At 52.6% G+C, this 27,827-nt stretch overlaps 2 protein-coding genes across 2 annotated transcripts in view; one reads left to right on the forward strand and one right to left on the reverse strand.

The window, feature by feature from the left end:
* Nucleotides 1-91, reverse strand: part of LOC122556262 (unconventional myosin-VIIa-like) — a 74,833-nt gene extending 74,742 nt beyond the window's left edge. The window contains exon 1 of the mRNA XM_043702890.1: nucleotides 29-91. Within this exon, the coding sequence (XP_043558825.1) occupies nucleotides 29-91 (63 nt within the window). The remainder of the gene's footprint in view (nucleotides 1-28) is intronic.
* A 1,207-nt stretch (nucleotides 92-1,298) lies between these two features.
* Nucleotides 1,299-27,827, forward strand: LOC122556266 (unconventional myosin-VIIa-like). The gene is made up of 6 exons (XM_043702893.1): nucleotides 1,299-1,316; nucleotides 1,839-2,177; nucleotides 3,701-3,817; nucleotides 8,321-8,404; nucleotides 20,909-21,028; nucleotides 26,806-27,827. The coding sequence occupies exons 1-6, from the start codon at nucleotides 1,299-1,301 to the stop codon at nucleotides 26,890-26,892; spliced, it is 765 nt and encodes a 254-aa protein (XP_043558828.1). The 3' UTR covers nucleotides 26,893-27,827.

Here is a 27,827-nt window from a genome sequence, read left to right on the forward strand (position 1 = left end):
TGAGCATGACCACAGGGCAGTGACTGACCATCTCCACAGGGGAGTGAGCATGACCACATGGGAGTGACCGTGTCCACAGGGGAGTGACCATGACCGCAGGGGAGTGACGTGTCCACAGTGGAGTGACTGACCAAGTCCTCAGAGGAGTGACCATGTCCCGAAGGGAGTGACTATGACCACAGGGGGGTGACCATGTCCCAAAGGGAGTGACTATGACCACAGGGGTGTGACCGAGTCCACAGGGGAGTGACTGTGTCCATAGAGGAGTGACCGTGTCCACAGGGGAGTGACTGTGTCCACTGGGGAGTGACTGTGTCTACAGGGGAGTGACCATGACTATAGGGGAGTGACCATGTCCACAGGGGAGTGACTGTGTCCATAGGGGAGTGACCGTGTCCACAGGGGAGTGACTGTGTCCACTGGGGAGTGACCGTGTCTACAGGGGAGTGACCATGACTACAGGGGAGTGACCATGTCCACAGGGGAGTGACCGTGGCCACAGGGGAGTGACCATGACCAAACGGGAGTGATCGTGACCACAGTGGAGTGACCATGTCCACAGGGGAGTGATCGTGTCCACAGGGGAGTGACCGTGTCCACAGGGGAGTGACCATGACCACAGGGGAGTGACCGTGCCCACAGGGAGTGACCATGTCCACAAGGGAGTGACCGTGTCTCGAAGGGAGTGACCATGTCCACAAGGGAGTGACCGTGTCCCGAAGGGAGTGACCATGACAACAGGGGTGTGACCGTGTCCACAGGGGAGTGACTGACCGTGTCCACAGGGGAGTGACCATGACCACAGGGGAGTGACCGTGTCCATAGTGGAGTGAGTGACCTTGACCACAGGGTAGTGTCCGTGTCCACAGGGGAGTGACCGTGCCCTCAGGGGAGTGACTGACTGTCCTGACAAGAGAGTGGCTGTCTATGTCCACAGGGAGTGACCATGTCCGCAGGGAGTGACCATGTCCACAGGGAGTGACCATGTCCGCAGGGAGTGACCATGTCCACAGTGGTGAACTATCCTAATCTACTTCAAAGTGAGTCACGCCATTTACCCTCCGGGGGTGGTCAAGGCAGGACTCTTTCACATCTCGAACCAAAGCCGGCCTCTCTGATATTGGAACAGCTGGTTAGGTTCTGACCGAATGCTGCCTCTGAACCCTCACAGCTGGGGGTTTGAGGGGGTGTGCTGGCACAGATTGAGATGTGAAGGTATATTGAGCCAGGCCATCAGCAGGCTGCCGTTACAGAAAGCACACTGAGAGACCAGGCTCGCCTACAGAACTCAACAGGACATGGACAGGGCTGCTGAAGTAAGTCATGGTCTGCTAAGGAATAGGGAACCACATCAGACAGCCGTATCCCGAGTGAACTCACACCACCCTCTTCTCCTCCAATGGGACTCTAGGTCGTGTGGGAACATAAGGTCAAGGTTCAATCCTTGCTCAATGCTGAGTGTATTGATTTGCATAAGGACAGGAAGGATGGTTTTGAGGCCTCCATCACTCCTGCCTATGGATGGAGTATTCAATCATGGAAGAATTTGAATTCAATAAAAATCTGGAATTAAGAGTCTAATGATGACCATGAATCCATTGTCAATTGGTGGGAAAAACTCACCTGGTTCACCACTGTCCCTCAGGGAGGGACGCTGCCATCCTAACCTGGTCTGGGGCCTACATGTGACTCCAGACCCACAGCAATGTGATTGATTCTTAACTGCCCTCTGGGCAATTAGGGATGGACAATAAATGCTGGCCTAGCCAGTGATACCCTCATCCTGTGAATAAACATAAACAAAACTCCCAGATGAGAGGGTTATTCTTGTTCACTAGCAATGCCTCACCTTGAGTCAGGGCCTTCTGACGCTGAGAGGATGGATTCAGCCCTCGCGATCTTCAGTGGACAATAGTGCAGGAGTCATTGCATTCTGCCTGGTTTGTAAAGAAGGATACCTCCTCATCTTGTTCCTCTTCTCCATTTGCCAGGAGCTGCCGAAGTATTTGCGAGGTTACCACGCCTGCACAAAGGAAGAAGCCATCCAAAATGCTGCCTTCCTTTACAGAGTCAAGTTCGGCGATGACAAATCCCAGTTCGTCCACATTCCCAAAATGCTGAAGGATCTGGTCCCCCGGGACATGGTTCGGACAATGTCGTCGGAGGAATGGAAGAAGGTAATTCGGAGCAAGGCTTCTTGTTGTTATTATCCAGATTACCAGGCAATCATTGCAGACTTCTAGAGGCCCATTAAGATGTAAGTGTGGGTTGCTACCTGACTATTGAAGGGTACAGGTAAGTTAGAAAGGAGAGAACACTAGGAGAGAGTGGGGGTGTGGCTCTGTTAGTCAGTGATGATATTAGCTCAATGGAGCGGAATAATCAGTGTTGCCTGGATCCTCTTTCGAACAAGTTAGACAATTCCAACATTATGAATGAATTTGCCTCGGTCTCCCACAATACCGAAGTGGTCAAATCAATATGAACACAATGCAAAACACGCCCAACTTTATTAGGAACAAAGTTATAATAAACTTTAATACTGAGCATACTATCTCTAATGGTACATGAAGGTTACAATGCTTCCCAAGTCTCTTGAAAATTTACACAGCCGCAGCTTGCGTTCCCTTCCTCTCTCTCTCTCTCTCTGGATAGTTAGCTGGCCTCTGCCTCTTACCACGATGGTCTCCTCAGAAACAATCAAACGATTCCAGAGGGATTCCGAGAGAGAGGTCTGCAGGTGAACTCTGTTTTTATATCTTTTAGATGAGTTTCTGGAACATTCTGGAACAAGGGAGATACACTCAATCATGTAGATGGCTTGTTACTGTGAGTTTCTTGTGGAGCAGGACCCAGTGCATTTCTATTCGGGTCTCCCTTTGTTTAATGGATCAGTTGTTGGCGATAACGGCTTGTCCAGGATAATTGCTACCTTTCACATTATGCTAATAGCATTAGCACCTGGATGCTATGTTTGCACTGTGCCTGGTGTGTGGGTTTTGTGATTTCAGTGTTTTACTTGGCCAATGTACCCAGCATCCCTTGCTGTTTAGCCAAGTCAGCAATCTCTCTGTGTTTTAGCTTCCTACATCTAGGCTCAGGAAACCTCATCAGTGTGTTTGTATGACAACCAATTTCAGACTGTCCGTCAGGGTCACTTACATGTAATAGAAGTTACATATATTAATTCACAGGGGCTCTGTGCTGTGCAGATAGACAGAATGCTGTGTACACACACACACACACCCTGCCTGTATCAACTCTCCTAAAGTTGAGGTAATATCCATTCACTGGTTCATATTTTAGGCCCAGATAATCAGAGCCGATCTGCCCTGGCTTAAAATGTAGACACAGCCTGCCCCTTATCGTCATCAATCCGTGCAGTCTCCATGACAACGTCTGCATGAATCGGAGTCCATCCGCCAACCAATCCGCCCTCTCCTCTCATTCAGGAGATATGTCAGCATCCTTGTGAATTGTCCTGAGGAGAGCGAGTAGGAGAAAGTGAGGACAATACCTTCCTTCCTTCCCCAGTAGGTGGGGAATGGCTTTGAGGTCACAACTGCGATCGTATTGAATGGTAAAGCAGGCTTGAGGGGCTGAGTGGCCTATGCCCCGCTCTGGCGAGTGGGAGGGCCCTATGTGTGTGTGTGTGTGTGTGCAATGGTTGATCAGCTCTCTGTCGGATTTCCTTTCGCAGTCGATCGTGGCCGTGTGTAACAGGCACACAGGGAAGACCGAGGATGAGGTGAAGCTGGCATTCCTGAAACAACTCAGCCGCTTGGCAACTTTCGGATCGGCGTTTTTCGAAGTGAAGGTACCGTGCTGTTTCGGAGTGATCTCAGTGTTTGCACAACTGAATCTCTAAGATCCCCACTCACCTGTTTCATCCTTTTACCTCAGAGTAGGTTTTATACAAATAGTAAGAGGGGAGGATGCATTCAGTGGCCTAATTTTCAGGCCTCCGGTATTTAACTGCTTGTCTCAAGGGGCAGAGAACTGTTGGCAGAGGAAGGGTAGGTGCCACATGGAGCGATGAAGGGGAGGACCTTATTGTCTTTCTCCCCGTGGTATTACAACCGTCATACAGCACGGAAACAGACTCGTCCATCCAACTCCCGTCCACCTTTCCCAAACTGAGCTAGTCCCATTTGCCTGCGTTTGGCTCATAGCCTCCAAATCCTTCCTATCCATCTACCTGTTAAATGTACCTGCGTCTGCCACTTCCTCAGGCAGCTCCTTCCATTTACGAACCACCCTCTGCGTTAAAAAAATCTCCTCACACCTTCAACCTGGTGTTGAACTCCCCCGCCCTGGGGCAAACCCCTCGACTATTCACCCTACCCATGCTCCTCTTGATTTTATAGACCTCGATGGGGTCACCCCTCAACCTCCCACTCTCCAGTGAAAATAGTCCCGGCCTGTCCAGCCTCTCGATATAGCTCAAACACTCCGAGCTTGACATCATCTTTTTCTATGCCCTTTCCACTTTAATAACATCCTTCCTATCAGGTGGTGACCAGAACTGCAGCTTGGTTGCCGTGCTGGGATTTCAATGTGCATTCAATTTCCCACCTCAATGGAGAGGGTTTGACACCCTGGGACATCACAGGGTCTTCAGAGGCAGCCTTGCACAGTCTCTCAAAAAGGCAGAGAGGTTCAAAGGATCTGTTGAAATCTGGGTCTGCCCAAGGTGGATTGGGCACCACTGCCTCTGTCGGGGTTAGTAGATCCACATGGAACGCTGACTGTGCCAGGGGCACTATGTGTATTCGCTGGGTGTGTTGGGATCACTGGGTGTGTCAGGGTTGTGTCAGGAGTCATTGGATGTATCAATGGCTCACTGGGTGGGTCAAGGTCACTGGATGTGTCAGGGGTCACTGGGCATGTTGAGCTTATTGGGTGTATCCAGGGGTCACTGGAGGTGACAGGAGTCACTGGGCATGTCATGGGTTACTGGGTGTATCTTTGGGTCACTGGGTTGATCGGGGGTCACTGGGTGTATCTATGGGTCACTGGGCGGGTCAGGGGTCACTGGACATGTTGGGGGTCATTGGGCGTATCTCGGGGTCACTGGGTGTGTCAGGGGTCATTGGGCGTATCTAGGGGTCGCTGGGTGTGTCAGGGGTCACTGGTGGGTCAAGAGTCACTGGATGTGTTGGGGTCACTGGATATGTCGGGGTCACTGGGCGTGTCAGAGGTCATTGGGTGTGGGTGAGTCTCTGGTTAGTTTGGGAGTGTTACAATCCTCGTGGCAATTGTTAATTTTTGAAAAGAGATGGATTTCCCTGAACCACTGGCAGTGATTAAAGGACATATTTCACAATGTCTTCTGCAGCAACACACAAATTAACAGGCAGCGAATATGGCGGACTAATGAAAGGGTCCTTTCATGTTATCTAATTAACACAGCGGAGATCCATCTGACAACTCTTTGTGCTGTGCACCTCCGATAGATCTCTAACAATCCCCAACAGTGCCGAAGAATTCCTGGGACGATGAGCAGGTTCATTTTCATGTCAGGTTGAAACCACCAGCGTCCTTCAGAAATCAACCTGAATCCCATTTACCACCCCCTGAGAAAAAAGAACGGGAAATGGTGTCACCACAGGAAATGACATCACACACCCCGAGGAAACCTAACCACATAAATAGAAAGCAAGCGATGCCACCAGTGCTCCATCCGGAGGCTCACTGATGATGTTACCCAGTATGGTGATGCAACGTCGGAAAACGTCGAAGAAGCTCAATTGGTCCTTGCTCCTTTATTTCCAGATGGTGTCTATAATGGTTGTGAGAGTCATGTTGTTGGAAAGTGGTGGGTCAGGTACACCCCTCTGTACACCTGCGGGGGGGGGGGGGGGGGGCGTGTGTCTTTACCTGAGGAAGCGACACCACATTCCAACTGAAACATGGGGTGGAATTTTACCAAATGGTCCATCATTCCCAATGGCAGACCAGGAAATGGACTCCATTTCCATTATCTTGCTTTCCACGGGTTCCCACGCTGTTACAATAAGAATTTAAACTGCCCTTGGCATGCATGGGAGTCATATGGACAAACGGAGAATTCTAAACCTGCCTGACCAACTTCATAGTTGTTCATATAAACTTATTGCCGGTGCCATGGTCTCATGATGATTTTTTTCCCTTGTAAATATTGCACATGACATTGGTCTCAGTTCCTTCATGCATCATGTTTATTTGTTGCAGCTAGTTTAATCAGAGAGCTAACCAGCATGCCTCATGGTAGACCCCACGTTGATGGTTATATTCAGGACATTTCAGGAGGCCCCTGACTTCCGTACCTATCCCTCACATCTGCCCCTTTCCTGTTCACTCCTCAATGTCTCTACACCCAATCCACACAGCTCCATCGTTGTGGATTTGACCTTTGCCCCCTGGCCAAAGGCCACTCTATGCAGGTCGACTCGATTGATCCTGTGGTATCGATGACACACTCGGCGATATGAAGGTAACCCAGCCTGATAGCTCAGGTTGACGGAGAAACCAGGAGGCCATTATTGAATGGCTCAGCCACTCTTCTCCTTCCACTGAAGATGGTCAAACAGGTTTTTGTGACTGGGCTTTACGGTGGAGCCAGTGTCTTTTCACTGGTGTGTGGAAGTGAGTTGATAGATTAGATGATAGACATGAGGCTCTGAACCAACTCAACGCTGAGCTCAAGCCAAGCTGTACTTCCTTCCTCTCAGTGTGAAAGCGTTGGTGGTTTTACCACACCACAATCAGATATTGCACCGTCACTGAATAACTAGAACACTGCAGGCTGTAAAACTCCAAATTAACCCGTTCCTCGAAGTGCACACCGCAGGCTCCCGTAATGTTTGGAGTGTAAAACATCCGGACTCAGCCTTGACCCCAACTCCCTCCCAACCCGTCATCAATACCAACTCCAGCCCCAGTACCAAGTGTGGCCTCCAGCTCCTGGCCTCAGCTCCTGCCTGTCTCCAACCTCTGACCCTGCGTAGCTCCTGCACTGGCTGCGACCTTTGACCCTGTGTAACCCCAGCACTCATGCTTGACCCCATGACTCCAACTGACCCTGACTGCTGTTAGTGGCTCCATCTGCAGGCTCTCGCAGGGAGGTTATGCCTTTAGTTCTGACATGCAAGGCACTACTTTAGAGAACGGGGACCTATGTTTGGATCCCCAGCCATTGGCGACAGACTCTCTCTCTTACTCTGGCTGTCAATTTCAGATCTCAGCAGGTGAGTTCTGAAAGAAAACTCAACATGAAGTTTTTGGAAAGGCAAGGACTGATTCGGGATAGTCAACATGGCTTTGTGCGTGGGAAATCATGTCTCACAAACTTGATTGAGTTTTTTGAGGAAGTAACAAAGAGGATTGATGAGGGCAGAGCGGTAGATGTGATCAATATGGACTTCAGTAAGGCGTTCGACAAGGTTCCCCATGGGAGACTGATTAGCAAGGTTAGATCTCATGGAATACAGGGAGAACTAACCATTTGAATAGAGAACTGGCTCAAAGGTAGAAGAATAACAACAGAATTGACAGTGGTAGTCAGGTGACTTTTGGTAGCCATTTTGTAAGATTCTTTGGCCACATTAAAGACTTTATTTACAAAATATATAATATTGTAATTACACAACTGTAAATGTTGTTTGAATTAAATTGGAACAGGTACAACATTTTCTTTTTGAAAGAAGTGTTGGATTGCCCAGGTCCGTGGTACATTTTGTGCTCAGTCGTTTGCAAATACATTTGAGAAGGAAGGCGAGAATAAACATATCAAAGCTATCACAATTCTGAGCATAATTTGCTGCCAGAATAACAAAAGCACTAAAGCAAAAGCTATCACATGATGTTTAGCTGTAAGTCCTGTAATTGGTAACTTTTGAGTCAAGGCAAATAGAACATGAATCAATGGAAAATTTAAATTTTGGAGATATTTAGTCATACAGTCCATAGATTGTGGGCTAGGTAGATTACCATTCAAAACGCAAGATCACAAGGAAGTAGTGGGTGTGAGCGGGATGCTCTGTATATGTGCATGTGTGTATGTGTGTGTGTATTTGTGTGTGTGTGTATATGTGTGTGTCTGTGTGTGTATATGTGTATGTGTGTGTCTGTATGTGTGTGTGTGTCTGTCTGTGTGTGTGTGTGTGAGAGAGAGAGTGAGTGAGACTGTCTGCATTCATTTTATGTCTCTGTGCAACTACCTAACTACATGGTGTAGCATGAATTTCACCGTATCTGTAAAAGCCTGACCCAAATTTAATTTAAAATGCTAAGAAATGTCCTTTGACGATATTAGCATTTTGTTCTCTTCTCGTTCTAGCAAACATCTGAGTCCAGTTTTCCAGATATTGTCCGGATAGCCATCAACAAACAAGGAGTGACACTGATCAACCCACAGACAAAGGTAAAGATGGAGAGTTCTGTTCCTTTTCGAACCCTGGGAATTGGAGGCTGATGCTGTGTGATTGGGGGAGCACAGATATAGGGAATGGGGATGGCAGCAGAAGAAAGGACCTGTCTATAATTCATGTCCATCCTGAACCCAGGAAGTCCCAAAGAGATTTATGTAGCCAATGAAACAGTTTTGGAGGATAATGTGGGAAAATGTGAAATTGTCCGAAGAATACAAAAGAGGCATATTGTCAAAATGGTAAGAGGCTGCAGAGCTCTGATTTGCAGAGGGATCTGGGTGTCCTAGTGCACGAATTGCAGAAGGTTAATCTGCAGGTACAACAATTAAACTGAAAAGCTAATAGGATGTTGTTATTGATTGCAAAGGGAATTGAAGAGAAGTTTGGGGAGAATGTGCTTCAGTTATATAGGGCATTGGTGAGACCATACCTGGAATATTGTGTACAATATTAGCCCCTTTATTTAAGGAAGGATGTCAATGAATTGGAAGCAGTTCATAGAATCCCCACAGTGCGGAAGCAGGCCATTCGTTCCATCGAGTCCGCACCAACCCTCTGATGGACATCCCACCCAGCCCCTTACCATATCTCTCTGTTTCCCATGGCCAATCCACCTAGCCTGGACACCATGACAATTAAGAATGGCTAATCCACCTACCTTGCATATGTTTGGACTGTGGGAGGAAACTGGAGCACCCAGAGGAACCCCGCACAGGCACAGGGAGAGTGTGCAAACTCCACATCCAAGGTTGGACTCAAACCTCGGTCCCTGGCACTCGAAGGCAACAGTGCTAACCACTCAACCTCCACGCCACTGAGAGTTCCGAGAAGGTTTCCTAGACTAATACCTGGAATGGATGGGTTGCCCTATGACGAAAGGTTGGACAGACTAGGCCTGAATACTCTGCAGGTTTAGAAGATTCAGAGGCCAGTTGGTTCAAATATTAAAGATTTGGAGGGGTCTTGACTGGGTGGATATAAAAATGAAGCTTTCTATTTCTGACAGAATCTTGAACATTGGTGAGACCACTGTTGGAATTCTGGTCATCTTGCTACAGGAAGAATGTTGAAGAACCTGAGAGGGTTCAGAAAAGATTTACAAGGAGGTTGCCAGGGTTGGAGGGTTTGAGCTATAGGGAGAGGCTGAACAGGCTGGGGCTGTTTTCCCTGGAGCGTCGGAGGCTGAGGGGTGACCTTATAGAGGTCATGAGGGGCATGGATAGGATAAATAGACAAAGTCTTTTCCCTGGGGTCAGAGAGTCCAGAACTAGAGGGCATAGGTTTAGGGTGAGAGGGGAAAGATATAAAAAGGACCTGAGGGGTAACTTTTTCACACAGAGGGTGGTGTGTGTGTGTGTGGAATGAGCTGCCAGAGGAAGTGATGGAGGCTGGTACAATTGCAACATTTAAGAGGCATTTGGATGGGTATATGAATAGGAAGGGTTTGGAGGGATATGGGCCGGGTGCTGGCGAATGGGTCGAGGTCAGTTTGGATGTCTGGTCTGTGTGGTCAGGTTGGACCGAAGGGTATGTTTCCATGCTGTATGGGTCTATAACTGGGGTGACCGATTAAAAATAAGGCATTGCCTATTCAAGACAAGAGACAAGTAAGCCATTTTCTCAAAGGGAGGACAGTGTGTCTTTGGAACTGTTCCTCAGAAGGTGATGGAAACAGGGTCTTTGAATACCTTTCAGGTCGAGGTAGACAGTTCCTTGTTAAGCAAGGAGTGGGGTTGTGGGTGAAAGGTTGTTGGCGGGAGGTGAGAATGGGGAGTTATTGGATCAGCCGTCATTGTTTTTGAATGTTGGAGCAGGTTTGGAAGGCTGGCCGATCGCTTCCTGTATGTAATCTGTCTGTTTGTCTGAAACTTAGCCAATTGTTCGAGAGGAAATAGAGCAGGTCATTCACGGATATTGAGTTCCTACGGTTCAAAACATATCCTCAAAGAACAGATATATCAGTGAAAGTGAATCCTCATTTAACATTACAATTCCAACCCCAGAAAGTGTGATGTTAAGTGAAACAGCATTAAATGAATCTGCTTTCAGTGAATCTGCTTTGAGGATAGGTTCAGGGGACATTGCACAGAATACAATCACTGTATGCTGCATGTTGAAATATTCTCGTTACATTTCTATATTCATAACTTTTAAAATAAAGGCAATTTTAAGTTTTAAAAGAAAGAAACTAGTTTCTTTAATCTATAATTCTGCTCCCTGCTCCTTATATTTACCATTCCTGCAGCTCATCATTCCCCCCCGCTGCATGTTGAATATTCTCGTTACATTTCTATATTCATAACTTTTAAAATAAAGGCAATTTTAAGTTTTAAAAGAAAGAAACTAGTTTCTTTAATCTATAATTCTGCTCCCTGCTCCTTATATTTACCATTCCTGCAGCTCATCATTCCCCCCCATTCCCCTCCCTCCCTCCGAAACCCCCCTCCCTCCGATACACCTCCCTCCCTCCGATACCCCTCCCTCCCTCCAATACCCCCCTCCCTCCGATACCCCTCTCTCCCTCCAATTCCCCTCTCTCCCTCCGATACACCTCCCTTCCTCCGTTTCCCTCTCTCCCTCACATTCCCCTCTCTCCCTCTGATCCCTCTCTCGGCCCCCAATTCCTCTCTCCCTCAGATTCACCTTTCTCGTTCCCATTTCCCTCTCTCCCTCCGATACCCCTCTCTCCCTCCAATTCCCCTCTCTCCCTCCGATACACCTCCCTTCCTCCGTTTCCCTCTCTCCCTCACATTCCCCTCTCTCCCTCTGATCCCTCTCTCGGCCCCCAATTCCTCTCTCCCTCAGATTCACCTTTCTCGTTCCCATTTCCCTCTCTCCCTCCGATACCCCTCTCTCCCTCCAATTCCCCTCTCTCCCTCCGATACACCTCCCTTCCTCCGTTTCCCTCTCTCCCTCACATTCCCCTCTCTCCCTCTGATCCCTCTCTCGGCCCCCAATTCCTCTCTCCCTCAGATTCACCTTTCTCGTTCCCATTTCCCTCTCTCCCTCCGATACCCCTCTCTCCCTCCAATTCCCCTCTCTCCCTCCGATACACCTCCCTTCCTCCGTTTCCCTCTCTCCCTCACATTCCCCTCTCTCCCTCTGATCCCTCTCTCGGCCCCCAATTCCTCTCTCCCTCAGATTCACCTTTCTCGTTCCCATTTCCCTCTCTCCCTCCGATACCCCTCTCTCCCTCCAATTCCCCTCTCTCCCTCCGATACACCTCCCTTCCTCCGTTTCCCTCTCTCCCTCACATTCCCCTCTCTCCCTCTGATCCCTCTCTCGGCCCCCAATTCCTCTCTCCCTCAGATTCACCTTTCTCGTTCCCATTTCCCTCTCTCCCTCCGATACCCCTCTCTCCCTCCAATTCCCCTCTCTCCCTCCGATACACCTCCCTTCCTCCGTTTCCCTCTCTCCCTCACATTCCCCTCTCTCCCTCTGATCCCTCTCTCGGCCCCCAATTCCTCTCTCCCTCAGATTCACCTTTCTCGTTCCCATTTCCCTCTCTCCCTCCGATACCCCTCTCTCCCTCCAATTCCCCTCTCTCCCTCCGATACACCTCCCTTCCTCCGTTTCCCTCTCTCCCTCACATTCCCCTCTCTCCCTCTGATCCCTCTCTCGGCCCCCAATTCCTCTCTCCCTCAGATTCACCTTTCTCGTTCCCATTTCCCTCTCTCCCTCCGATACCCCTCTCTCCCTCCAATTCCCCTCTCTCCCTCCGATACACCTCCCTTCCTCCGTTTCCCTCTCTCCCTCACATTCCCCTCTCTCCCTCTGATCCCTCTCTCGGCCCCCAATTCCTCTCTCCCTCAGATTCACCTTTCTCGTTCCCATTTCCCTCTCTCCCTCCGATACCCCTCTCTCCCTCCAATTCCCCTCTCTCCCTCCGATACACCTCCCTTCCTCCGTTTCCCTCTCTCCCTCACATTCCCCTCTCTCCCTCTGATCCCTCTCTCGGCCCCCAATTCCTCTCTCCCTCAGATTCACCTTTCTCGTTCCCATTTCCCTCTCTCCCTCCGATACCCCTCTCTCCCTCCAATTCCCCTCTCTCCCTCCGATACACCTCCCTTCCTCCGTTTCCCTCTCTCCCTCACATTCCCCTCTCTCCCTCTGATCCCTCTCTCGGCCCCCAATTCCTCTCTCCCTCAGATTCACCTTTCTCGTTCCCATTTCCCTCTCTCCCTCCGATACCCCTCTCTCCCTCCAATTCCCCTCTCTCCCTCCGATACACCTCCCTTCCTCCGTTTCCCTCTCTCCCTCACATTCCCCTCTCTCCCTCTGATCCCTCTCTCGGCCCCCAATTCCTCTCTCCCTCAGATTCACCTTTCTCGTTCCCATTTCCCTCTCTCCCTCCGATACCCCTCTCTCCCTCCAATTCCCCTCTCTCCCTCCGATACACCTCCCTTCCTCCGTTTCCCTCTCTCCCTCACATTCCCCTCTCTCCCTCTGATCCCTCTCTCGGCCCCCAATTCCTCTCTCCCTCAGATTCACCTTTCTCGTTCCCATTTCCCTCTCTCCCTCCGATACCCCTCTCTCCCTCCAATTCCCCTCTCTCCCTCCGATACACCTCCCTTCCTCCGTTTCCCTCTCTCCCTCACATTCCCCTCTCTCCCTCTGATCCCTCTCTCGGCCCCCAATTCCTCTCTCCCTCAGATTCACCTTTCTCGTTCCCATTTCCCTCTCTCCCTCCGATACCCCTCTCTCCCTCCAATTCCCCTCTCTCCCTCCGATACACCTCCCTTCCTCCGTTTCCCTCTCTCCCTCACATTCCCCTCTCTCCCTCTGATCCCTCTCTCGGCCCCCAATTCCTCTCTCCCTCAGATTCACCTTTCTCGTTCCCATTTCCCTCTCTCCCTCCGATACCCCTCTCTCCCTCCAATTCCCCTCTCTCCCTCCGATACACCTCCCTTCCTCCGTTTCCCTCTCTCCCTCACATTCCCCTCTCTCCCTCTGATCCCTCTCTCGGCCCCCAATTCCTCTCTCCCTCAGATTCACCTTTCTCGTTCCCATTTCCCTCTCTCCCTCCGATACCCCTCTCTCCCTCCAATTCCCCTCTCTCCCTCCGATACACCTCCCTTCCTCCGTTTCCCTCTCTCCCTCACATTCCCCTCTCTCCCTCTGATCCCTCTCTCGGCCCCCAATTCCTCTCTCCCTCAGATTCACCTTTCTCGTTCCCATTTCCCTCTCTCCCTCCGATACCCCTCTCTCCCTCCAATTCCCCTCTCTCCCTCCGATACACCTCCCTTCCTCCGTTTCCCTCTCTCCCTCACATTCCCCTCTCTCCCTCTGATCCCTCTCTCGGCCCCCAATTCCTCTCTCCCTCAGATTCACCTTTCTCGTTCCCATTTCCCTCTCTCCCTCCGATACCCCTCTCTCCCTCCAATTCCCCTCTCTCCCTCCGATACACCTCCCTTCCTCCGTTTCCCTCTCTCCCTCACATTCCCCTCTCTCCCTCTGATCCCTCTCTCGGCCCCCAATTCCTCTCTCCCTCAGATTCACCTTTCTCGTTCCCATTTCCCTCTCTCCCTCCGATACCCCTCTCTCCCTCCAATTCCCCTCTCTCCCTCCGATACACCTCCCTTCCTCCGTTTCCCTCTCTCCCTCACATTCCCCTCTCTCCCTCTGATCCCTCTCTCGGCCCCCAATTCCTCTCTCCCTCAGATTCACCTTTCTCGTTCCCATTTCCCTCTCTCCCTCCGATACCCCTCTCTCCCTCCAATTCCCCTCTCTCCCTCCGATACACCTCCCTTCCTCCGTTTCCCTCTCTCCCTCACATTCCCCTCTCTCCCTCTGATCCCTCTCTCGGCCCCCAATTCCTCTCTCCCTCAGATTCACCTTTCTCGTTCCCATTTCCCTCTCTCCCTCCGATACCCCTCTCTCCCTCCAATTCCCCTCTCTCCCTCCGATACACCTCCCTTCCTCCGTTTCCCTCTCTCCCTCACATTCCCCTCTCTCCCTCTGATCCCTCTCTCGGCCCCCAATTCCTCTCTCCCTCAGATTCACCTTTCTCGTTCCCATTTCCCTCTCTCCCTCCGATACCCCTCTCTCCCTCCAATTCCCCTCTCTCCCTCCGATACACCTCCCTTCCTCCGTTTCCCTCTCTCCCTCACATTCCCCTCTCTCCCTCTGATCCCTCTCTCGGCCCCCAATTCCTCTCTCCCTCAGATTCACCTTTCTCGTTCCCATTTCCCTCTCTCCCTCCGATACCCCTCTCTCCCTCCAATTCCCCTCTCTCCCTCCGATACACCTCCCTTCCTCCGTTTCCCTCTCTCCCTCACATTCCCCTCTCTCCCTCTGATCCCTCTCTCGGCCCCCAATTCCTCTCTCCCTCAGATTCACCTTTCTCGTTCCCATTTCCCTCTCTCCCTCCGATACCCCTCTCTCCCTCCAATTCCCCTCTCTCCCTCCGATACACCTCCCTTCCTCCGTTTCCCTCTCTCCCTCACATTCCCCTCTCTCCCTCTGATCCCTCTCTCGGCCCCCAATTCCTCTCTCCCTCAGATTCACCTTTCTCGTTCCCATTTCCCTCTCTCCCTCCGATACCCCTCTCTCCCTCCAATTCCCCTCTCTCCCTCCGATACACCTCCCTTCCTCCGTTTCCCTCTCTCCCTCACATTCCCCTCTCTCCCTCTGATCCCTCTCTCGGCCCCCAATTCCTCTCTCCCTCAGATTCACCTTTCTCGTTCCCATTTCCCTCTCTCCCTCCGATACCCCTCTCTCCCTCCAATTCCCCTCTCTCCCTCCGATACACCTCCCTTCCTCCGTTTCCCTCTCTCCCTCACATTCCCCTCTCTCCCTCTGATCCCTCTCTCGGCCCCCAATTCCTCTCTCCCTCAGATTCACCTTTCTCGTTCCCATTTCCCTCTCTCCCTCCGATACCCCTCTCTCCCTCCAATTCCCCTCTCTCCCTCCGATACACCTCCCTTCCTCCGTTTCCCTCTCTCCCTCACATTCCCCTCTCTCCCTCTGATCCCTCTCTCGGCCCCCAATTCCTCTCTCCCTCAGATTCACCTTTCTCGTTCCCATTTCCCTCTCTCCCTCCGATACCCCTCTCTCCCTCCAATTCCCCTCTCTCCCTCCGATACACCTCCCTTCCTCCGTTTCCCTCTCTCCCTCACATTCCCCTCTCTCCCTCTGATCCCTCTCTCGGCCCCCAATTCCTCTCTCCCTCAGATTCACCTTTCTCGTTCCCATTTCCCTCTCTCCCTCCGATACCCCTCTCTCCCTCCAATTCCCCTCTCTCCCTCCGATACACCTCCCTTCCTCCGTTTCCCTCTCTCCCTCACATTCCCCTCTCTCCCTCTGATCCCTCTCTCGGCCCCCAATTCCTCTCTCCCTCAGATTCACCTTTCTCGTTCCCATTTCCCTCTCTCCCTCCGATACCCCTCTCTCCCTCCAATTCCCCTCTCTCCCTCCGATACACCTCCCTTCCTCCGTTTCCCTCTCTCCCTCACATTCCCCTCTCTCCCTCTGATCCCTCTCTCGGCCCCCAATTCCTCTCTCCCTCAGATTCACCTTTCTCGTTCCCATTTCCCTCTCTCCCTCCGATACCCCTCTCTCCCTCCAATTCCCCTCTCTCCCTCCGATACACCTCCCTTCCTCCGTTTCCCTCTCTCCCTCACATTCCCCTCTCTCCCTCTGATCCCTCTCTCGGCCCCCAATTCCTCTCTCCCTCAGATTCACCTTTCTCGTTCCCATTTCCCTCTCTCCCTCCGATACCCCTCTCTCCCTCCAATTCCCCTCTCTCCCTCCGATACACCTCCCTTCCTCCGTTTCCCTCTCTCCCTCACATTCCCCTCTCTCCCTCTGATCCCTCTCTCGGCCCCCAATTCCTCTCTCCCTCAGATTCACCTTTCTCGTTCCCATTTCCCTCTCTCCCTCCGATACCCCTCTCTCCCTCCAATTCCCCTCTCTCCCTCCGATACACCTCCCTTCCTCCGTTTCCCTCTCTCCCTCACATTCCCCTCTCTCCCTCTGATCCCTCTCTCGGCCCCCAATTCCTCTCTCCCTCAGATTCACCTTTCTCGTTCCCATTTCCCTCTCTCCCTCCGATACCCCTCTCTCCCTCCAATTCCCCTCTCTCCCTCCGATACACCTCCCTTCCTCCGTTTCCCTCTCTCCCTCACATTCCCCTCTCTCCCTCTGATCCCTCTCTCGGCCCCCAATTCCTCTCTCCCTCAGATTCACCTTTCTCGTTCCCATTTCCCTCTCTCCCTCCGATACCCCTCTCTCCCTCCAATTCCCCTCTCTCCCTCCGATACACCTCCCTTCCTCCGTTTCCCTCTCTCCCTCACATTCCCCTCTCTCCCTCTGATCCCTCTCTCGGCCCCCAATTCCTCTCTCCCTCAGATTCACCTTTCTCGTTCCCATTTCCCTCTCTCCCTCCGATACCCCTCTCTCCCTCCAATTCCCCTCTCTCCCTCCGATACACCTCCCTTCCTCCGTTTCCCTCTCTCCCTCACATTCCCCTCTCTCCCTCTGATCCCTCTCTCGGCCCCCAATTCCTCTCTCCCTCAGATTCACCTTTCTCGTTCCCATTTCCCTCTCTCCCTCCGATACCCCTCTCTCCCTCCAATTCCCCTCTCTCCCTCCGATACACCTCCCTTCCTCCGTTTCCCTCTCTCCCTCACATTCCCCTCTCTCCCTCTGATCCCTCTCTCGGCCCCCAATTCCTCTCTCCCTCAGATTCACCTTTCTCGTTCCCATTTCCCTCTCTCCCTCCGATACCCCTCTCTCCCTCCAATTCCCCTCTCTCCCTCCGATACACCTCCCTTCCTCCGTTTCCCTCTCTCCCTCACATTCCCCTCTCTCCCTCTGATCCCTCTCTCGGCCCCCAATTCCTCTCTCCCTCAGATTCACCTTTCTCGTTCCCATTTCCCTCTCTCCCTCCGATACCCCTCTCTCCCTCCAATTCCCCTCTCTCCCTCCGATACACCTCCCTTCCTCCGTTTCCCTCTCTCCCTCACATTCCCCTCTCTCCCTCTGATCCCTCTCTCGGCCCCCAATTCCTCTCTCCCTCAGATTCACCTTTCTCGTTCCCATTTCCCTCTCTCCCTCCGATACCCCTCTCTCCCTCCAATTCCCCTCTCTCCCTCCGATACACCTCCCTTCCTCCGTTTCCCTCTCTCCCTCACATTCCCCTCTCTCCCTCTGATCCCTCTCTCGGCCCCCAATTCCTCTCTCCCTCAGATTCACCTTTCTCGTTCCCATTTCCCTCTCTCCCTCCGATACCCCTCTCTCCCTCCAATTCCCCTCTCTCCCTCCGATACACCTCCCTTCCTCCGTTTCCCTCTCTCCCTCACATTCCCCTCTCTCCCTCTGATCCCTCTCTCGGCCCCCAATTCCTCTCTCCCTCAGATTCACCTTTCTCGTTCCCATTTCCCTCTCTCCCTCCGATACCCCTCTCTCCCTCCAATTCCCCTCTCTCCCTCCGATACACCTCCCTTCCTCCGTTTCCCGGTGGAGGCTGGTACAATTGAAACATTTAAGAGGCATTTGGATGGGTATATGAATAGGAAGGGTTTGGTGGGATATGGGCCGGGTGCTGGCAGGTGGGACTAGATTGGGTTGGGTCAGCATGGACAGGTTGGACCGAAGGGGCAGCTTCCATGCTGTACATCTCTATGACTCTAATTCCCAGACACTGGTCAGCTCAGGCACAGCCATCAGGCAATGTTGGCGATTGGCCTCAGTGCCTTGAGGTGAGTTGGGGGGGGGTCTCCCCGCCCCCCCATTGCTGCCTGTTCAGTGTCAAGCCCCCATCCTGGACAGTGGGCGTTGTGACTGACAGCAGCACTGGCTTCAGGAACAGTTCACAACCCGAGGAACTGAGGGGACAGTAGCAGATCAACCTGTGACTGCGAGAGGGTCCTCCTCAGTCAGCAACACCACCCCATGTTCAGTGGCTGTACTCATGGGTGTGAGCCATGAGGCTCTGGAGAGAGTGTTAGTTCCCCCCTGTGTTGGTGCAGGGTGGGGACGGTGTGATGCTGTGTGGCAGTGCTCTTTCCATTCGGCAGTGCCTGATGAATCCTGGGGTGGAGCGCTGTGTGTGACCGTGGGCAGAGGGACAAAGCTCAGGCTAACGGCTGGGTGTTTCACTCGGCTGCTCTGACTGGCTGTGCCTTATCTGCCCCCGGGCCTGGTACCTCCTGGGGTCGGCTGGTAAGCTGACACCTTCCGCAGGCTCCGTGTGTCTGTGACTGTGACGTTCCTCCATTAACTGATTGGCTCCACATCAGGGACTGTGTCCACTAGGGTCTCCCAGCTGCTGCTGACCGGCGGCTGAAGCTGAGAAAGGGAGCTGGCTTCAGTCGCCGAGCTGAACCGTCCAGGCACAGAGAGAAGTGAGAATCCTACCCAGGGAAGGCATGGGGGAGACGGAGGGGAGGCTGTGACAGCTGCTTCGTGGTCCATACAGCCTGAGGTTCTGGCTGCACTTAGGGACTGGGGCGATGGGCCCTGATTACCCCAGATTCAACTTTCCATTCCATGCGAACCTCCCCTTCCCCACCCCCCAAGCCATTTGCTCTTACAGTCCAGGCAGCAACTCTCCGGAATTATGAAACCTGGAGATTAATGTTCCTGTGTATTTCTTTAGGAAAACTGCTTCAGTTTGTAAAAAAAATGTCCTTAACGTAACAAAACCAGTCAAAGATCACAGTGGCACAGACTACTGGAACAGTCAGGCCATTATAGAGTCAGAGAGAGATACAGCATGGATACAGACCCTTACAACAACTTGTCCATGCTGACCAGTTAGCCCAAATGAATCTAGTCCCCTTTGCCGGCCCTTGGCCCATATCCCTCTAAACCCTTCCTATTCATATCCCCAACTGGATGTTTCATAAATGTTATCATTGTACCAGCTTCTCCTATATCCTCTGCCAGTTCCTACATTATATATCAGTCCCCTCCCATCTGAAACCCATGTCCTCCGGAGTCTCCTACTCATCTGGGAAAAGACTTTGTCTATTTATCCTATCCATGCCCCTCCTGATTTTATAAACCTCTATAAAGTCACCCCTCAGCCTCTGACCCTCCAAGGAAAACAGCCTCAGCCTGTTCAGCCTCTCCCTATAGCTGAAACCCTTCAACCCAGCTACACCTTTGTAAATCTTTTCTGAACCCTTTCAAGTTCCACAACAATATTCCTATAGTACAGAGTCATAGAGATGTACAGCACAGAAACAGACCCTTCGGTCCAACCCGTCCATGCCGACCAGATATCCCAACCCAATCCAGTTCCACCTGCCAGCACCCGGCCCATATCCCTCCAAACCCTTCCTGTTCATATACCCATCCAAATGCCTCTTAAATGTTGCAATTGTACCAGCCCCCACCACAGTCCATAGTTCTATGCAGTTTCCCAACAGTGGCCTAACCAATGTCCTGTCCATCCACAACATGACCTCCCAACTCCTGGACTCAATACTCTGACCAATAAAGGAAAGCATACCAAACGCCGCCTTCACTATCCCATCGACCTGCGGCCTCCGCTCCCATCCTGTCTGCAGTAGATCTGCAACTGAGCAGTTCACTTAGTGCCATTTCCCCACCTTCTTCCCGTAAACCCTGCACTGTCTTCCTTTCCAGAAATCCGGATAATTCCCTTCCAAGTACCTCCATTTGACCAACCCCCCCCCCCCCCCTCTCAGGCAGCACTTCCCGGATGGGAACCTTGTCTCTATCCCTCTCTACTTCCCCCTTTGCTCATTTGCTTCTTTTGACCATCCTTTTGGTTGTCTATCCAATTATCTCCTTTGTGGGGCACATCATCACATTTTATCAGATCAAACACCTTTCAGGTGCTATATGAATTCATGGTGTCCTTGTTGCATGGAGTTACTTGGACCTAACAGAATGGCAGTGCCGTGGGCAAGTGACTGTGACGATAGAGAATGGATTCCAGCATAGAGTCGATTCTGAGTTCACTTCCAAGTTGATGGAATGGGTTTAATTAAGAACAGAAGGAATAAGAGCCAATGTAGGCCATTCAGCCCATCGGGTCTGTCGCACCCCTCGATATGGCCCTGGATGATCTGGGATCTCCCGACATTCCTCACTCTCCTCAGAGACCTGTGAGATGCATGGCCGGATTGGGGCAAGATGTGACTGCGATTTGGGCGGGAAGTTGGTCAGATGTGGGTGAGAGGAGGGTAAGACTAGAGTGACCCACAAGCTGCGGGCAGACAGACCCTGCCATTAGGGGTATTTGGCACCTGACCGTCAGGAGCCCTTTACCCCACCCTAGCATCCCCCAAGGACAGGGCACACTGGGACCCAGCATTGTCTGGCCACATTGAGTACAGGAAGGGGACCCGTACAAGTCCATGTGCTGCTGCCTAGGCCTTTAGCTCACCAGGTAGTGCCCAGTCCAAGGGGTATGCACCTTACCCCACGCCAGTGTACCTCCTCCCTCTGGCCCTTGTACCATGTGGACCGAGCCCCGGGCGGTGTCTGTCAGTCTCTTGATGTTCTCCGCTCTGTGTTTGCAGGCAGCTTTAGTGACTCATCCCTTCAACAAAATCTCCAACTGGTGCAGCGGCAGTACCTACTTCCACATGTCAGTCGGTAACCTGGTGCGAGGGGGGAAGCTACTCTGTGAGACCTCACTGGTAAGGCTGGTTACTGACTGGGCCGGTTACTGACTGGGTCGGTTACTGACTGGGTCGGTTACTGACTGGGCTGGTTACTGACCGGGCCGATTACTGACTGGGCTGGTTACTGACTGGGTCGGTTACTGACCGGGCCGGTTACTGACTGGGCTGGTTACTGACTGGCTCGGTTACTGACCGGGCCGATTACTGACTGGGTCGGTTACAGACTGGGCTGGTTACTGACTGGGTCGGTTACTGACCAGGTCGGTTACTGACTGGGTTGGTTACTGACTGGGCTGGTTACTGACTGGGCCGGTTACTGACTGGGCTGGTTACTGACTGGGCCGGTTACTGACCGGGTTGGTTACTGACTGGGCTGGTTACTGACTGGGTTGGTTACTGACTGGGTTGGTTACTGACTGGGATGATTATTGACCAGGTTGGTTACTGACAGGGCTGGTTACTGACTGGGCTGGTTACTGACTGGGTTGGTTACTGACTGGGTTGGTTACTGACTGGGATGATTATTGACCAGGTTGGTTACTGACAGGGCTGGTTACTGATTGACCAGGTTGGTTACTGACAGGGCTGGTTACTGACAGGGATGGTTACTGACTGCGTTGGTTACCGACTCGCTTGGTTACTGACTGGGCCGGTTACTGACCGGGCCAGTTACTGACCGGGATGGTTACTAACCGGGCTGGTTACTGACCGGGATGGTTATTGACCGGGATGGTTACTGACCGGGATGGTTACTGACCGGGTTGGTTACTGAATGGGCCGGTTACTGACCGGGTTGGTTACTAACCGGGATGTTTATTGACCGGGCCAGTTACTGACCGGGCTGGTTACTAACCGGGATGTTTATTGACCGGGCCAGTTACTGACCGGGTTGGTTACTGACCGGGATGGTTACTGACCGGGTTGGTTACTGACTGAGATGGTTACTGACTGCGATGGTTACTGACCGGGACGGTTACTAACTGTGCTGGTTACTAGCCTGGCTGGTTACTGACTGGGATGGTTACTAACCGGGTTGGTTACTGACTGACATGGTTACTGACCGGGCCGGTTACTGACAGGGTTGGTTACTGTCCGGGATGGTTACTGACTGGATTGGTTACTGACTGGGCCGGTTACTGACAGGATTGGTTACTGTCCGGGATGGTCACAGATGGGTTGGTTACTGACCGGGTTGGTTACTGACTGGGATGGTTACTGACCGGGTTGGTTAGTGACCTGGCTGGTTACTGACTGGGTTGGTTACTGACCGGGATGGTTACTGACCGGGCTGGTTACTGACTGGGACGGTTACTGACTGGGTTGGTTACTGACCGGGATGGTTACTGACCGGGCTGGTTACTGACTGGGTCGGTTACTGACTGGGATGGTTACTGACCGGGTTGGTTAGTGACCTGGCTGGTTACTGACTGGGTTGGTTACTGACCGGGATGGTTACTGACCGGGCCGGTTACTGACTGGGACGGTTACTGACCGGGTTGGTTACTGACTGGGATGGTTACTGACCGGGTTGGTTAGTGACCTGGCTGGTTACTGACCGGGATGGTTACTGACCGGGACGGTTACTGACCGGGTTGGTTACTGACTGGGATGGTTATTGACCGGGTTGGTTACTGACAGGGCTGGTTACTGACAGGGCTGGTTACTTATTGGCCTGGTTACTGACTGAGTTGGTTACTGACTGAGTTGGTTACTGTCTGGGTTGGTTACTGACTGGGCCGGTTACTGACAGGGATGGTTACTGACTAGGCAGGTTAGTGACTGGGATGGTTACTGACTGCGTTGGTTACCGACTTGGTTGGTTACTGACTGGGCCGGTTACTGACTGGGCCGTTTACTGACCGGGTTGGTTACTGACCGCGTTGGTTACTGACTGGGCCGTTTACTGACCGGGATGGTTACTGACCGGATGGTTACTGATCAGGACAGTTACTGACCAGGCCGGTTACTGACCGGGATGGTTACTGACTGGACCGTTTACTGCCCGGGATGGTTACTGACCTGGGCTGGTTACTGACTGGGTCATTTGCTGACCGGGATGGTTACTGACCGGATGGTTACTGATCAGGACAGTTACTGACCAGGCCGGTTACTGACCGGGTTGGTTACTGACTGGGCCGTTTACCGACCGGGATGGTTACTGACCGGGTTGGTTACTAACCGGGTTGGTTACTGACCGGGATGGTTACTGACCGGGCCGGTTACTGACCGAGCCAATTACTGACTGGGCCAATTACTGACCGGTTGGTTACTGACCGGGCTGGTTACTGACTGGGCCGTTTACTGACCGGGTTGGTTACTGACTGGGCCGTTTTCTGACCGTGATGGTTACTGACCGGGTTGGTTACTGACTGGGCCGTTTACTGATCGGGATGGTTACTGACCGGGTTGGTTACTGACTGGGCCGTTTACTGATTGGGATGGTTACTGACCAGGCCGGTTACTGACCGGGATGGTTACTGACCGGGTTGGTTACTGACTGGGCCGTTTACTGACTGGGATAGTTACTGACCAGGCCGGTTACTGACCGGGATGGTTACTGACCGGGTTGGTTACTGACTGGGCCGTTTACTGACCGGGATAGTTACTGACCAGGCCGGTTACTGACCGGGATGGTTACTGACCAGGCCGGTTACTGACCGGGATGTTTACTGACCGGGATGGTTACTGACCGGGCCGTTTACTGACCGGGCCGGTTACTGACCGGGCCGGTTACTGACCGGGATGGTTACTGACCGGGATGGTTACTGACCAGGCCGGTTACTGACCGAGCCAGTTACTGACCGGGATGGTTACTGACCGGGATGGTTACTGACCGGGTTGGTTACTGACTGGGCCATTTACTGACCGCGATGGTTACTGACCGGGATGGTTACTGACCAGGCCGGTTACTGACCGGGATGTTTACTGACCGGGATGGTTACTGACCGGGCCGTTTACTGACCGGGCCGGTTACTGACCGGGCCGGTTACTGACCGGGATGGTTACTGACCGGGATGGTTACTGACCAGGCCGGTTTCTGACCGAGCCAGTTACTGACCGGGATGGTTACTGACCGGGATGGTTACTGACTGGGATGGTTACTGACCAGGCCGGTTACTGACCGAGCCAGTTACTGACTGGGATGGTTACAGACCGGGATGGTTACTGACTGGGCCGTTTACTGACCGGGCTGGTTACTGATCAGGCAGGTTACTGACAGGGAAGGTTACTGACCGGGTTGGTTACTGACTGGGCCGTTTACTGACCGGGTTGGTTACTGACCGCGATGGTTACTGACCGGTTTGGTTACTGATCGTGCCGGTTACTGACCGGGCCGTTTACTGACCAGGCTGGTTACTGATCATGCAGGTTACTGACAGGGAAGGTTACTGACCGGTTTGGTTACTGACTGGGCCGTTTACTGACCGGGCCGGTTACTGACCGGGTTGGTTACTGACCGGTTTGGTTACTGACCGGGCCGTTTACTGACCGGGATGGTTACTGACCGGGTTGGTTACTGACCGGGATGGTTACTGACCGGGATGGTTACTCACTGGGCCGTTTACTGACTGGGCTGGTTACTGATCAGGCAGGTTACTGACAGGGAAGGTTACTGACCGGGTTGGTTACTGACTGGGCCGTTTACTGACCGGGTTGGTTACTGACCGGTTTGGTTACTGATCGGGCCAGTTACTGACCGGGCCGTTTACTGAACGGGCCGGTTACTGATCATGCAGGTTACTGACAGGGAAGGTTACTGACCGGTTTGGTTACTGACTGGGCCGTTTACTGACCGGGCCGGTTACTGACCGGGATGGTTACTGACCGGGTTGGTTACTGACTGGTTTGGTTACTGACCGGGCTGGTTACTGACTGGGTTGGTTACTGACCGGTTTGGTTACTGACCGGGCCGTTTACTGACCGGGATGGTTACTGACTGGGTTGGTTACTGACCAGGTTGGTTACTGACCGGGCTGGTTACTGACTGGGATGGTTACTGACCGGGCCGGTTACTGACCGGTTTGGTTACTGACCGGTTTGGTTACTGACCGGGCCGTTTACTGACCGGGATGGCTACTGACCGGGTTGGTTACTGACTGGGTTGGTTACTGACTGGGATGGTTACTGACCGGGCCGTTTACTGACCGGGATGGTTACTGACCGGGATGGTTACTGACCAGGCCGGTTACTAACCGAGCCAGTTACTGACCGGGATGGTTACTGACCGGGATGGTTACTGACTGGGATGGTTACTGACCAGGCCGGTTACTGACCGAGCCAGTTACTGACTGGGATGGTTACTGACCGGGATGGTTACTGACTGGGCCGTTTACTGACCGGGATGGTTACTGACCGGGTTGGTTACTGACTGGGCCGTTTACTGACCGGGTTGGTTACTGACCACGATGGTTACTGACCGGTTTGGTTACTGATCGGGCCGGTTACTGACCGGGCCGTTTACTGACCGGGCTGGTTACTGATCATGCAGGTTACTGACAGGGAAGGTTACTGACCGGTTTGGTTACTGACTGGGCCGTTTACTGACCGGGATGGTTACTGACCGTGTTGGTTACTGACTGGTTTGGTTACTGACCGGGCTGGTTACTGACTGGGTTGGTTACTGACCGGGCCGTTTACTGACCGGGATGGTTACTGACCGGGCCGTTTACTGACCGGGTTGGTTACTGACCGGGATGGTTACTGACCGGGATGGTTACTCACTGGGCTGTTTACTGACTGGGCTGGTTACTGATCAGGCAGGTTACTGACAGGGAAGGTTACTGACCGGGAAGGTTACTGACCGGGTTGGTTACTGACTGGGCCGTTTACTGACTGGGTTGGTTACTGACCGGTTTGGTTACTGATCGGGCCGGTTACTGACCGGGCCGTTTACTGAACGGGCTGGTTACTGATCATGCAGGTTACTGACAGGGAAGGTTACTGACCGGTTTGGTTACTGACTGGGTCGGTTACTGACCGGGATGGTTACTGACCGGGCTGGTTACTGACTGGGTTGGTTACTGACCGGTTTGGTTACTGACCGGGCCATTTACTGACCGGGATGGTTACTGACCGGGTTGGTTACTGACCAGGTTGGTTACTGACCGGGCTGGTTACTGACTGGGATGGTTACTGACCGGGCCGGTTACTGACCGTGTTGGTTACTGATTTGGCCGGTTACTGACTGGGCCGGTTACTGACTGGGATGGTTACTGACCGGGCCGGTTACTGACCGTGTTGGTTACTGATTTGGCCGGTTACTGACTGGGCCGGTTACTGACTGGGCCGTTTACTGACCAGGCTAGTTACTGACCGGGCTGGTTACTGACCGGGTTGGTTACTGACCGGGTTGGTTTCTGACTGGGCTGGTTACTGACCGGGTTGGTTACTGACTGGGCCGGTTAATGACCGGGATGGTTACTGATCAGGCAGGTTACTGACAGGGATGGTTACTGACCGGGTTGGTTACTGACCGGGCCGTTTACTGACCGGGTTGGTTACTGACCGCGATGGTTACTGACCGGGCCGTTTACTGACCGGGATGGTTACTGACCGGGTTGGTTACTGACCGGGTTGGTTACTGACCGGGCCGGTTACTGACTGGGCCGGTTACTGACCAGGCTGGTTACTGACCGGGCCGGTTACTGACCGGGTTGGTTACTGATTGGGCCGGTTACTGACCGGGTTGGTTACTGACCGGGTTGGTTACTGACCGAGCTGGTTACTGACTGGGCTGGCAATGACCGTCACACCCTGCTCCGTCCTCTAACCATCTGCACCTCTGCTTAAAGGGTTACAAGATGGATGACCTTCTGACCTCCTATGTCCGTGCCTACCAAGCTACGGTGAAGCAGAAACCAGCCCGACACCTCGCCTGACCAGATCAATGTGGCCGGATTTCAGTGTGGCCGCTAGGAGAGTCCTACTACTCTCTCTCTCTCTCTCTCTGTCTGCTGCCTCTCCATCTCTCCAACATCTCTCTCCTTCGCCTTTCCCCTCCTCCGTCCACTCTCTCTTCCCAGTCCAGTTTGGACTGAGTCATTGAGTTCCCACTTAGGAATCGTTGTGATGAAGTTGTTAATGAGCATCCGAGTGCAGTTCACTCCCAAGTGGAAGAAACGTCATTCGAAATGCAATCAAAGGAGCTTGGATCTGAAATGATTAATATCCCCCTTACATATTGCAGATCTAACCACGTTCCTTGCGTAAAGACTCTCTGGGCTCCTTCTTTCTCCCGGAGAATGTTGGAGCTGGTTTTGCTAATTCATCGTGGTGTGTCCCGCAGTGCCTCTCGGACTTACTCAACACAAACTCAAACCTTTTTGGGTTTCTTAAACGTCCGGCAGACGGCTCAGATGGGTTCGTGCATTCAGTGCTTTCGTTCACGTGTCACCCTGAGCAGGGTGAAATCTTCCGAGAATCCGTGGTGTCTCCGGACCAAGGCTGGCCCCCTGCTTAATGCCATCAGTGGTGTCACTGGTGCTTCGATACTGAGGAGCCCACGTGCCCACCCAGTGTCACCCAGTCTCCTTTACTTTGAGTGGACACCTTGCTAGGGGTTTCCCAATGCTCACCCATGTAACTGGGAGGCACGTGCCATTGCTTTCCCAATGATCCCATGTCTACAGTGGACCTCTGTGCCACATCCTAGCTGTGTGACGGGAATGGCCTGAAGAGCTCAGTCGCGTGGCTGGTGTGCTTTGTAACCTGGAACGTGACAGATTTACCAGGCTGTCGCTGGGAATCGAGGGTTTGAGTTATAAGGAGGGGCTGGACACGCTGAGACCTTTCTCACTGGAACGTCGGAGGTTGA

This window comes from Chiloscyllium plagiosum, chromosome 13 (assembly GCF_004010195.1).
Source record: "Chiloscyllium plagiosum isolate BGI_BamShark_2017 chromosome 13, ASM401019v2, whole genome shotgun sequence".
NCBI lineage: Eukaryota > Metazoa > Chordata > Chondrichthyes > Orectolobiformes > Hemiscylliidae > Chiloscyllium > Chiloscyllium plagiosum.